A 13,885-nucleotide genomic window follows, 5' to 3' on the forward strand; every position below is an offset into this window, starting at 1 on the left:
ACAGTTTGCCATTTTTGAGACAGTTCTGGCAAATTAAAAAAAAATAATCTCAGTAAATTAATCTCACATGTAACATATTCTTCCTCCCTAAAATTTAGAACTTAAGACATTTAACTGTTTGTTGTGGCTGTTATTCAAAATCCAAAATGTCTCCAGAACATCAACGATAAAAACGCAGAACAATGTAGTCAGACACAAATCACAGTTAATGGAAACAAACTGGATGCAACCAACACATCAAAGAAAACTAAATCAGAAAAGAAGTTGCTTATTTTTCTAAACCATATATATTCCTACCATTCAGGAAAAAAAAAAAAATCCTCATTTTCAAACTCCTTCAATCTCCAGACTGTTCACTGCAACTAGTCACCAATTTTCTAAATCTAAATGGACAACACTGTCTGACTGAAAGATTGAAAAAACAGCACGTTTTCTTCAGTATATGATAAAATTCTATATAACAGAGCAGTGACACCATCTCTGCAGGCTGAATTGTGCGTGTGCATTTAGGCCTCCTGATGAACATTTTTAATCAGTGGGGAATCATGTCACTCCCACTGTACTTCAGTAACTACAGGGAGATTTTGTATTCACTGATGTTATACAATTTAAGAGAATGAGGAAGAAGTCACTTTAGCTGTTTTTCTAATGCTAGGCCTGAATATCTCAAGCATAATTCACGTGAAGTCATGCAATATAAACTAAAATGCTGTGATTTGCAGTTTCATAAATTGATGCAAGAAAATGAACTTAATAAAGAAATGGCACTGTCCCCCCATCAAAACAACAAATTTCACACAAACTTCTCTTCAGTGTGCCACAGCTGCAGACAAAGGCCTGAGGTATTTTTTAAAATCATTATAGCAAGAAGTTGCATGCTGAGAGGAAATTGATATGAAGACATGGGTGTACATTTGAAATGGTCTGAAGCCCAAGCAAGAATAGGTATTTATACTACCTCTGAACCTTCAGGAGTTTACAGAACCCAAAGGATAGGAGATGAGGAAGGTACAGAGATGAGATGAGCCTGTTAGAGACAGACACAACAAAGACAGAGCAAAATAAAGAAATACAAAGATGAATGATACAGTTTTATACATACAGATTACACATCTTATCATGGGTACAAAGAAATGTAGAGAAAGAATAATATCAGATGAAAATGTTCATAAATACAAGTTATATTTTAGTAATATAAAAGCCTTGGAAAACAAAACCTGATTAAAATATATACATTTGAGAAGAATCTAAAACAAGAAATACAGCATTAGCAACCTTAAGGCAGAATTAACTATCGTTGAGTTTGTCTTCTCTTCAAGGTAAGCTGAAGCAAGTCCTCTGATCCAGATCCAATGCTTCAGAAAACTTGTGAGTATATCAATGGCATTGGTTGTGATTTACTCACAAAATCAAAGTGCATGGTCATATATTTAGGAATGCCTCCCCACCCTCTTCATGGTGCTCCAGCTCATATCCAGCTTTCTCCACGTATTGACATAGATTCACATGCTGTAAGCTCACTCTGAGTTATGACATAAAGCCTTGAACTGATCCTCAGAAAAGATTGGGAAACTGAAGAAGGTAACTAACACCATAACATAACTGAGAATTTTGACTTTCCAGAATGCTGAAGGATGCTATCCTAAATGAGGACAAGCACAGGCTCCAATACCTCTGCTTGTGCTCATACTGCCACAGAACAATGAAGTCCAAACCAGCCCATCGTACTGACTGAAATAACTGGGAAAAGGTTTAAAAAAACATGTCAAAATGAACAGTTTCAGCAGCTCATGCTATTAACTCCAGAGATCCCAAATTTCATATGCCACTGCTTCCTTCAAGCTCTTTGGAATACAAATAAACATCTGCTTGGAATTTCAGAATTTCTCAGAATCAGATATGACGCATAGTGCAACCCAATTTTTACACTAATAATGTGCCTGCTCTGATGTCATGGGAGAAGAAACTCTTATAAATGGCATAAGTATGGAACAGGAAACATGCATAAGATCATGTTATTTTGGGTAAAGCACATTTCAGCAAGGTGCATGAATATAAAAGTAACTTAGCCTGTCATAGTCCTCTCCAGAGTTCCTTCCTCTTGAGCTTTAACCAGTTTAATGTCTACTAGATTTCATTATAAATATATATATATGTATAAATGAATAACATATATACATCCCTAGACTAAAAGTGAAATAGCCAGTCAAAACTTCTAAATTTTTATATGATTAAAACTTCTTTTCCTAACTACATTTTCACTGAATCAGTTATTTTTTCATACCACACATGCTTAAACTCTGAATTTCAGAACTCCTTTATAAAAGGGGAGAGGCTTATGAAATTATTTTAGCATTCCTATAAAACAGAGAGGCATCATATATTGGCAGTTGTCTTTGGCTTTTTAGGCCCACATCATAGGAATTTATAAACACAGCTCTGAGGTATCAGAGTGTGAAACCTACTCATCTCAATAAAAATAGGTTAAATTGATTTATAAAGCAAACTTTCTAAAGATGATTTACCAATGAAAATTTTCATTTTTTTTACCTGCCTTTTATAGTATTTATGCTAAAATCACTTGCCACCCTCTATTTTGGGTATTTGGTGTCAAATTAGCCCATAAAAAAAATCATTTTTTCTGCTCTTATGCCAAATTTGACTGTCGTTTTTTATTGGAACATCAAAAGCAGGCTTTTAATTCTCACAGTTTTGATGCCTAATGAAAAGTGAAAGTTAAACACAGCATGGCAGCATTAAAAATGCATGGTAAATCCATAGCACCCTGACATCTTAGCCCTGCAGAGGATGTGAAGAAAAGCCATTGTAAACAAAAGATAATGCTACTAAATACAAAGCAAATTAATTAGATGGTCTGACAGATTCATAAACAAAGAAAAATGGAGGGAGAACATATGTACAACTATCTTCCAGCAAAGACATCACAATGGCCTGTCAGTAGTGCTGCCATATATTGAATTAATTTATGTATTCATTTTCAGACTTTGCTCTTGAACATCTGAAAATTGACACATTGATAAGCTACTATTGTCAAGAACTTGGACAAAGAAGGGAGTTTGAATCCTCAGCTGTACCACACAACCCACAGATCAGGGACTTAGGGCTCTGAATCACCTTTTTAACAATCAACAAACTGCTAAGGTTTTTTTCCAGCTCAACTGTCTAACACTAACCCCAAATTTAATCAAAGAGACAATTTCCTTTTGTGCAGAAAAAGTGTCCAAGTTCCCACGTCTCATTTCAGCAGGAACAAACAAGTGTCCCTTCCAAAGCTCCTGGTCAATGCAGGAGAGAGCCAAACGTGCATTAGCACTTAAAGGATGCAAGTAGAACAATGCCACAAACTGATTTTTAAAAATCTCTGTCCAAAAAGTTCATGCTTAGGATTTTTCAATGTAATTTAGATAGAAATCTGATATACTTTCACATAAGCTTCCTGAAAACTCCTGAATCTCTATAGGTTATTCTATTTTTTACAAACATATCTAATTTCTATTTTGTGTATTGGTATATTTATTTTAAATTAACACAGTAAAAGTGACCAAGATTTTTTTAACAGAGGTCAGAACACTCTGAGACATTTCTACACAAGCAAATGAACTATGCATTTGGCATTTTTTCATCTTGCAAAATAGGGACAGACAAAGGAAAAACTGTAAGAATGTCTCCCTACTTAAGAGAATCATTTAACCACTCAGTATATAAAATTAGTGTGTTTAATATGGACTTACAAGCTATCCTGATGAGAATTTTTTGGGGGGGGGAATTTAGGAAGAGCTAGGAAGTTTGCCAGAAGAAACTTAGGCAAAAGTAACATGTTTCTGGAGTGAATTACTGCCTCAGTTCCACTCACAGACACATAAAGTTACCAAAATTGAGCTTATGATAATTTCACAGCTTGCCCTGAAGGTTCTTCTTAAAGCAACTAATGTCTATTTATTACATAGGATGTAGTGCAAAAAGCTTAATGGAATGCAAGCTGCCATCTTACATCCTGTGGAAATTAAGTACAGGATCATTATATCATTAACTTTCTCTAGTGTCTCCTGGATATTTGTTTAAAGTCATCAGCAAAAGCTGTATAAATCAACAGGAAAGTTGCCTTAAAAAGGATGGACAATCATCCTACTTACATTTAATCTTGTGCATCCGTATGCATGATCACACACATCTTAGTAAATATTAATTTTTTCCTCACTCTTAGAGTGACACTTTGCCACAATTAAGGTTTCAATTTCACATCCTCATCAGATGAAATTATATGTTGCCTTTTAGGCCTAGAATCTTCCCCAGGGAAGCAACTAGATTTAGATCTCTTAAAACTTTATATGGCAATGTTTGAAAAAAACCCTCTTCCTTGAAATCAAGGTTAACCTTTATTATATATAAGCAGCCCCATCTTCCCAAATCAGCCACACAACTGATCTTTGCCTTCTGTCCTGTGCCTCAGAGTACACAGATTCCTCTTGCAATCCTGACCTTCCCTGTGCTATGACTGTTTCCTCACTCCCTGTTTCCCAAGGTGATGGGGAGCTCATAGGGCTCTGAAACAGAGGGACAGCAGAAGGGACCAGGATTTCACTACAGTTGATTTCTGGAATAAGAGTTAACTGAAAAATATTTGCAAAATTTAGCTGCAAATTTCATAACACAGATCTTTGTTTATGCAAATAAGGCAGGAGAAATAAGAAATTATCTTTCATTATGATGACCTATAACAATAATACACCTTGTAAGGTCTTCTGTAAAAGCAAGGGGAAAAAAAAGTTATGCCAGCATTTTACTCTAGAGCCATTCTGCAAACATTTCTCATTTGCATTATCCTGATTTTCCCAAAAGGGATTTTTTGAAAGAACAAGGTACAGCTTTTGTGACATCTCTCCAACAGTGTTATCTTGAAATGTTTGCCTCATTTTGCAAGCCCTCAAACTCACCTATAAAATCTGAAGCAGCAGTTGAGTACTAGCTAATGCATACACTGATTCAACAATCCACCACATTTTAAATAAATAGGTCCTGGCTAGTCAACAGAAGTCAAAAATAGTCCTACCACATTCCTGACACTGATGGAGCTTGTCCACAGCTCAGAACAACCCTGTGCAAAGATGCTCAAGCTCAGTCTGACAAATTGCACAGGACGCCTAAAGCTGCACTGGGAACAACACCCCTTGCCAGCCACCCAGAACACCCAGCACAGCTTCCAACACCTCAGAGAGCTCCCTTGAATAGCTCTGCCCAGCCCTGAGTTGTGCAAGGTAGCCAGATTTCAAATCTGAGCAGGTGTATTTCTGAATGCATAAGAGGAGCCACTCTCATGCAAAAAGGACCATTTTTACAGGGTAGTTTTCAGAGCAGAATCACACTGTTAACCTGTGGGAACAAAGCACATGCAATACCAAACAGGCAGATGCTACTGAAGGCTCAAAATGCAAAATAAAGCATTACCATTTTTATCCATGGAATGGGGCTCAGACTGCTTCTTTCCAATGTCAGCAAAGGATCTTACAATTGGGATCCTGTTGCTCAGCTTCTTCTGGTTCTGGTGGTGATGCTGTTTCAGCAATGCCTCATGCACTCTGTGACGAACATCCTCACTGAGCTGCCCAGAACCCACCTGCTGGTCCAGAATCATATCTGAAAATACATACACAAACATAATAAAAGAGGGGAAAGAGGAAACAATTTCTCTTAAATTGCAATAATAATAATGATTAGTACCCTATAGGATTGTTGCATTATAGTTCCTTTAATGCAACAGAATTTAATGGAAGTTTTATCTAGAAGTCTTTCACTTTCAGGGGGAGAGAGACAGGGGAAGGGCAGGGACAAAAAGATGTTATTTATATTTTAAAATCCTCAAAAAATTGTGCTGTTCACAAATTAAGGTCACCTATGCAATGTCATTGAAGTCAGTTCCTAAGCACTCTTAGATATAATATATTTAAATTCAGGGTTATGATGAGGATTAGATGTCTTTTTTTTTTTTTTTTTTTCAAATAACCCCTATTCTATTTCCTACAAAGGACTGGCTGTGAGGAAACATTTTTTTTATTCCTTTTGTACTTACCACAGGAGATCACAGTCTTTCTTTCTTGTAGCTATAATTACAATACCTTCAGTGCAATGCAAAGAAAGTCCAGGTAAGACAACACAGAAAAATTGCTGCATTATTTGTCAATTCCAATAGAATCTATTTCTACTGCCAGATGTACATGTTACTGCAAGACGATAATTTCGAGCAGGTGAGAGCGAAACTGAACCCCCTGCTAAGAAATTGCAACCATTTTTGCAGTGGACTAGCAGAAAACAGTTTTACATATTCATATTCAACACTATTTGCTTACAGGTAAGTACAACTCTACTTGTATGGTGTCATTCGTGGACTAACAGTATATTTCAAACAAAATATTAAAATATATTAACTGCTGAGGATGATCTCAATATTTAAGATTATCCATTTAGGAGGGAAAATTACAGGAAAAAGAAAATCAAATCCCTATCCGCTTCCTTTCCCTAGGATGTTCTGCTAGGCTTCTTAACAGCCACAAAAGCCACAGGGTTGGTGCCAGTGTGGTGAGTAACAGTTTTTATTTCCTGCCAGAAAGAAGAAAGTGGCTTACCTAGAGATTTTTGGGTTTTTACAACGACTTCCCTTTTACTGTAGCACTGCTGGCACATGTAATAAGGGAAGATGCATTCAGTTTTTGAAAGAGTGAAGATGTGCTTTCTTGCCTTGGTATTTCCCTCCAGCTGTCATTCTTTTAAAATAGACCCCATTGCAGTAGTCGCTGCAGGAGCTTAAATACAGTCAAATTTCTGACAGATTGCTGTATTTTGACCCTTTTTTCCAAGCCCTGTATAGATGTGAGCTGGAATAAGAAAGACTGTGTCCATCCACCCCTATCATTATGGGATTCCTTTTCAGTTTCTTCTCAAGCTTCTCAAAATATTTTTTAAAAGCCCAGGCCCCTGCAATATCAGTAACACCCTTAATTGAAAAGACTGTCTTGAAAACAAGACCAGAATGGTTTAATTCCAACATTAAATGGCCCAAAGGAACATTTTAAACATTTAATTTTCAAAATAGACTGTAATCACTTAATCCTGTGAGTAGAAAAGCCTACATGGTCACATCAGTTGAAGCTGTACATATTTCCAAAGCCCTGGTCTGCACTTTTGTATCCAGAACAGGCAGCCATTTCTTCACACTCCATATGAAAAAAGGAGAAAAGAATCTTTGTTTTAAAGAATTTTCCTCTTGAATGCCCTTTTAAATTCTGCACAGACCCCTTGTAGCCATAGACACAGCTAACCATTCCCTTTTTCAAGGATACTTCACTACCATATGAAGCTTTCAGAAGGATGTGGAACCTGTGGAATATCCAGCAGCACAGTGTTACCCATTCTGTAAAATGCTCACCCTGCAGTGTGACAGTGTGACAGTGTACTTGTTGACATCAAGTACACTAAAGCAGGATTTTTCTTCAGTAAGGAATCTTGGTTGATACTGGAACCATGAAATATTATTCTCAAACTGTTAATGACTGATATTCTCCCTGACCTGGTCATTTAAAAGAATTCAAAGAAACTTGGGGTTTCATGTATTTCAAGAATGTTTTCTCCATTCATATTCAGTTAAAATATATCATCTGTATAAAATTAATTTTGTGAGTAAATGTGAGCAATGTGAGTACTTTAACAAGCTATTACAGTAACTGAGCTATAACTCATCACCACCTGTGAACAATTTACCCAGGCTGTGAATTACAGCACTGGGGTGCAGACAATTTGTATCAGCTCAAATGCAGCATGGCTCATGTGTGGCCCAGCAGAGGAAATTCCATCTGTGCCACCTCTAGAGCAGCAAGGATGCAGAAGCAGGCTGGCTGCTTCCACTCACTCTGGAGGTGTCTGTCACACTCTGCAGCTTTGTACACACACACGTGGCCAGACCCACGTGGAGCCCCCACGGGTCCAGGAAAACGGACAATAAGGAGGCTTCAAGTGTGGTGACAGCTCACTCCCCGCTGCACCAGGTTCACAGTGCTCATCACCTCATGTGCAATAATACACAGAATGCTCAGGTGAAACACAGAATAAATTCATAGAAAACATTCTGTATTTCTATCAAAATACCTGTGAAGTCCTAAAAGAAATTACTGGGCTCATATTCTCCTGATGTAGGTTAGCACTAGCAGTTTACAGCAGAAACTGAATTCAGTGTATAACAGCGAGGGTGCTGGAATTCAGACTTACAAATTTTATAACTACACAGTTGTAGGACAAAATGAGAGATTAGTGACAAAATATAAAACACACAGGCTTTTGTGTGCATCAGGATTGCAGTGATAGCTGACTACAAAGCCTAATTTAAAAGTCAAAGGTTTTCTGGCTTATGCTTGTTGCCCTTAAAGACAGGGAAGAAGAAACCAAGCAAACCTAATTCATCACTTTATGGAAGACAATCAGGTGGAACATCGTCCTTTGTCTTCATGGGTCTCTAAAGAGGAACACAAATGTATCCTTCCCCAGTGAGTCAGGAAGGAGGAGCAATATAAACCCAGCAATTAGGGTTCCTGGGCTGCACTTGTGAACCAAGACCCATTTACATCATTTACAATGGTGATTATAAACAGGCTATCTAAGCTGGCAGATTTAGCAGCTCATCCAGGAGGGCAGAGCACTCCAGTGCTTCGAGACACAGATTCTATTTCCAGCTTTACCTGAAATTATTTGGTTCAAATATTCAAGTCTATAATACTTGAAAAGGAAAGAAAGAATGAAAAATGTCTGCTTTTTAAAATAACAGTGTGTAATTTTACTGAGGAACAAGAGCAAGTATTTCACAAAACTGTAAATTGCAGAGACGAGGCCAAAATTCCCAGCTTGCAGTTCAGAACTGCAGGCATAGTGAATACCTCATAAAAAATAAATTTTGCAAGCAGAGATTGGCTTGTGCAATCTAAAAGGATTCCTACAGTTGTGGCTAACATGGGAAAACACAAAACAACCACACAAAAAGACAATGCTACTTAGAAGTTGGAATATCTACAATTTAGCCACAGCCAAAGGAACAAAACCTGACAGTTTCTCTGCAGAGGTTATTACCACATGCTAAGCTGAAAATAAAGCAAACAAATGCAGGAACCTGGGTAAGTGAGAAGGTGAAAGCTGAACAAAAGACAGGTGTAGGGTCAAGCAGAGAAGCAGATTACTCACAGGCAATCCCACGCTTTATTACAGTGTTTGTAATAAAAGTTAAATGTACCATAAAAGCACTGTCAGAAACATAACACAGTGTGAGGGCTGCAGATGAAACAAAAGGCTCCAGTGAAATAAAATCTCAACTTGAGCCAGTTAAAATATATGGTTATTATGGAGTAAAATAGCTTAAAGCAAACAAAGGTAAAAGAAGACTTGTTCAGATTGAAAGCTTAACATGATGTTACCGAAATCAATAAAATTGCACACTTGGGATGTAATGCCCTGAGTTGCTGAGCACAGAGTCTGGTGACCTCAATCACAAGATTAAGCTGTTACACAGATTGAAAATTCAATCGTAGGGAACATACAAAAGTCTGCTTGGGAAAAAATAGATCTTGGGATTGGAAGGGAAGGGTAGACTTCAAACTCAATTTTAAAAAGAAACCATTATTACAATTAAACCATTTAAAATAAATGGGAATATTTCAAATATGTGCAAGTCGCCAAAGCTCCACTGTGAGGCCACAGTTTGTATTTGACAAGGTTTGACATTTGTTCACAGAACACTCTGCACAACTACAAGAATGTGCAAGTTCTGTGGCTCATGCTGTAAAGAAAGTATTGCCATTAAAGGCTGGACTGAGTAGTTTTTGAACCAAACAACAGAAAATGGCATCATATGTTAAATAGAGAAACCTTTTGGGTTCATTCAGTGGTTATAATCAAAAAACCAGATGGTAATCTGAGAATCTACATGGTTTCAAAGGAACTAAATGAAAATATCAAAAGAGAACATTTTCATCTGCCAACTTGAACAACACAGTGAAGCTGCTCTCTAATGGTACCGCCAGATTCTGGCAAATACATCCTCAAGAGACAAGTTCCAAAATAAACTGTTTTGATTACATAGATTTTTCAGACTTCCTTTTAGCATATGTTCTATACAGAAGTGATCGATAAAATATTACTACATAATGTTCAGAGGAATTCCTTGTGCAGGGAGCGCTAACTTACTGATACAGGAGTCACTGCAAAGACATATGAAAAAATAACATCACATGTTAGAAACAGTAATAACTCCCCCAAAATATGTGCAATAAAAATTGCATTTTTAAACAGGATAAAGTTCAGCAGAGAAACTGAGCTCTTTGCAAGACAAGCAAAATCCATCTTACAAAAATTAAGAACAATTTCAGAAATTCAGGAACAAACATGCTGTTCTGATGTATGATGACAGTGTTGGAAATTCATTTCAGAAGTCTCTATTATAATAAGATGCTGTCAGTGAATTCAGCATTGTAGGTATGAATAAGCTCTTTTGCAACAAGGAAAATTGTGTGCCTGTCCAAAGAAATATACAATATTGTAGGTGAAGTAATTTTTAAATATGACAGCTGGAATGAAAAAGACCTAATAGAGAATGGACATGTTGGAATACAGGATGATTTTAAAATTTTCACCACATAAACAGTACCAAAATATTTTTATGCAGAACTGCCATTGTTTCTAGAGATAAAATACAAAATACATGGTTCTGGAAACCATGCAAACACTACAAAAGGTGGCTTTCATCTGTACATTTTACCACAAGCCCATTAATGTCATAAAATACAGATTTTAATAACAGAAATTCTCAAGGGCTAAGTGCTAAGAGTTTAATGCATTAGTGAGTAAGTGTTTATAGATTAAAAGCCTTGACTAAAACAAATAGGAATTCTTAGTCTCAATTTAGCAATAAAGTTTAAGTACAAATCTTTCAAGGATATGAAGACGGGCACTGCATTAATAGCAATGTAATTTGATATTGGAATATAGCCCAGATAGCAAGACATCACCAATAAATACACAGCACACATTTCCTGCTAACAAAGGCAAGAAGAAAGTGCATGTGCACAAATAATGTATTTGTTCTCAAAAGATGATGCATTATAGCAATGCAGTAAAATTATCAAAAGATTGCATTAAAAAACCAAAACATTAAACTATGAATCAGAAGCACAAGAATCAAATTTAATTCAGGAGTACCCCTTAAAGCCATAGGACATAACCTGTTTTCACAAACTCTCCTAAAGGTGGCATACACAGTAACAGGGAACCAAAACCAAAAGTGATCACCAGGACTGCTGGACAAGCCTGGCATGAGGATGGCTGGCAAGGCAATTAGCAAGAGCTGAATATTGAAAAAAAATTTGAAGCCAACAGGTGAGAGCAGCCATTTCTTCAAATTCTAAAGCGTCAGGACTGTCAGATACAAATGGAATACATAACAGTTCCTGGTGAAAACAGCATTTGCCTTCTATAGCACAAGATAAGTAGGATTCTAACTACTAACAGGGAATAACAACTGACTGGAACAGACAACAAAGGGTTTCCTGAGTGTGGCATCACTTCCATGATGCAAAACCAACACATTGAGACATACCAGTCCTGCCCAATCTCCACGTCCAGCAGTCACTTTCAAGTAAAAAGAGCTCCCTGTCATATTACTTGGAATTGTCATATTTCTAAGATACCCAGCACACAGGCCCTGGTGGTGTTCTTATCACCACTACTATCAGCCTTTCCTTCTTGCAGTGCTGCCTACTGTGTGCCATACTCTAGGTAACATTGTCTAATCACTGGAGACCAGGAATTACACACACAGCAGTAAAGTAACAAATTACAAAGGGACTTGATTGAAGAAAAGTTAAATAGCATTGCTGCAAATAATATTAACAAAGAAAATAATAATAACAGAGAAAAAACTTGCACAAATAATAACAACAGAGAAAAGCAACCAGAGTAGCAACTTTATTTCTGGAGAAAACACAAAAAAAAATTAAATGTCTGCAAAGAAACCTGACAGAATGCAAGTAATTTACAGAATGATTCACTTGCCTGAAGCACCTGCTGCAAAGCTTTTTTAAAAAAGAATAGTTCATTGCTTATTGAACCTGAAAAGGAGGAAAAATATAATCTTCTCTTGAAGACCAAGCACAACTCATGCAAACCTTATCATGTGTCAGGTCACCTTATCAGTAAGGGACTTCAAGCAAATAATACAACAAATAAAATGCATCCAAATCTGCCACAACAACAGACACTTTTTAAATGAAAATGGTACATTTCATTTAATGAAAATCATCCTAAAGCCTCTTCTCAGAATAGGTTTTCCTAATCAACAAACCAGGATAAGCCACAACTAAGGCTGACTTACAATAGGGTGAGGGTAACTCCCCAAATTCTCTGCTGAAGAACAACTTACATCTGTGGGGAGTTCCAAGATTAGCATTACAAATGCTCAAATCCTTGGCCATATTAACTGAACCCAAATCACTATAACTAAATTCTGAGATTATAAACAGTAATTAATTGGGGTCTCACTATATTGGAAAATATACTGTATTTTTTCAAAAACAGGGGAAAAAAGGATGCTCCCTGAAGTTGGGGGTTTTTTGCATTCATCCTTACTTTTTTTACCTACTAAAAGAAACAATTCTGGAAGGGCTTTCTTAGCTGACTATAGACTAAATTGAGTGGTTTCTGGATTAAGAATGTAAAGCTCAAGATTGAAAAACCCAGTGTGCTATTTAAGCAAAGAAATGATACAAGAACACTATGCAGCTGACCGAAGTACTCCTTAATTACGTATAAATAAATAATAAAGCACCATACTGATAGACACCTTTGTTCTTTCAAATGAGCTGCTTTTTATTCTTCATGCTTATCTCTCATGATGACAGATTTTGAAGATCTAATTCAGACTATGAGTCATGCAAGAATCAGATCTCGGCACAGAGTAGAAACCCACACAAGTTTCTGCAGATTTATATTAATAATATCTTGCATCAGTTTGACATAAACAATTTGGGAAAAGTAAATACAAAAAGCAGCTACCACAATCTAAGCCAACTTTAATTCCATTGTTAAATACAGCCCACCAAACAATATCTCCCCTACAATTAAAATAAGTAAAATTAAATTTATATGGGACTTACATAGATTTATACATCATTCACAAAGCAGTTTTCTTGATAATCTTGAGTGTCAGAAAATGTTATTGCTTTGTCCTTTGTATATTTCCTAAACTAGTTACAGTCTTTAAGGGAAACACCAGGAAAGCAGGAAATGGCATTTAGTCTCAATCTCACTTATACTTTTGGGAGAGAAGACTCATCCATTTTTGTCTTGCTCAGAAGCTCCCACAAGCTCTAAAACTGCAACTACCAAATTAACTTCTATTGGAAAAAATGCACTCAACTTTATCTTAAGTTAATGTACCTAGAATTTCTTTTAAAAACATACACTCTATCATTACTCCTGATTTCCTTCTCAACTCAGAGACATATCTGTTTTCATGTAATTTAATTGCAATAAATACTTCCCTATGTTTTGGGGTTTTTTTAAGCTAGATTGCCTGTAATTAGCATAGCAGTAGATTAAGTTTGTGAAAGTTAGCACACGCCTCATTCACTTGAGGCAGCATGGCAGGAGCAGAGAACATGCCAGCTCTAATTAAATCTAACCAAACTACCCTCTTTCTTCCATTTTAATTCTCTTCTTTATTCAAAATTGATTCTTAAAGCAGCAGATTCCACATAAAAAATATAAATAGAATATTTATTAACTGTGCCAGACATGAGTTTCTTTTCTAGTAAATTGAGAAAAAACTTCCGAGGAG

General features: G+C 36.5%; 1 protein-coding gene across 8 annotated transcripts in view; it reads right to left on the minus strand.

Annotated features, from left to right (window-relative positions):
• SLC4A10 (solute carrier family 4 member 10) overlaps nt 1–13,885 on the minus strand; it is a 146,423-nt gene that overhangs the window by 48,901 nt on the left and 83,637 nt on the right. For all 8 annotated transcript variants that reach the window (XM_064718542.1, XM_064718544.1, XM_064718540.1 and 5 more), the window contains one exon: nt 5,467–5,655. In XM_064718542.1, the coding sequence (XP_064574612.1) occupies nt 5,467–5,655 (189 nt within the window). The remainder of the gene's footprint in view (nt 1–5,466; nt 5,656–13,885) is intronic.

This window comes from Zonotrichia leucophrys, chromosome 7, assembly GCF_028769735.1.
Source record: "Zonotrichia leucophrys gambelii isolate GWCS_2022_RI chromosome 7, RI_Zleu_2.0, whole genome shotgun sequence".
Lineage (NCBI taxonomy): Eukaryota > Metazoa > Chordata > Aves > Passeriformes > Passerellidae > Zonotrichia > Zonotrichia leucophrys.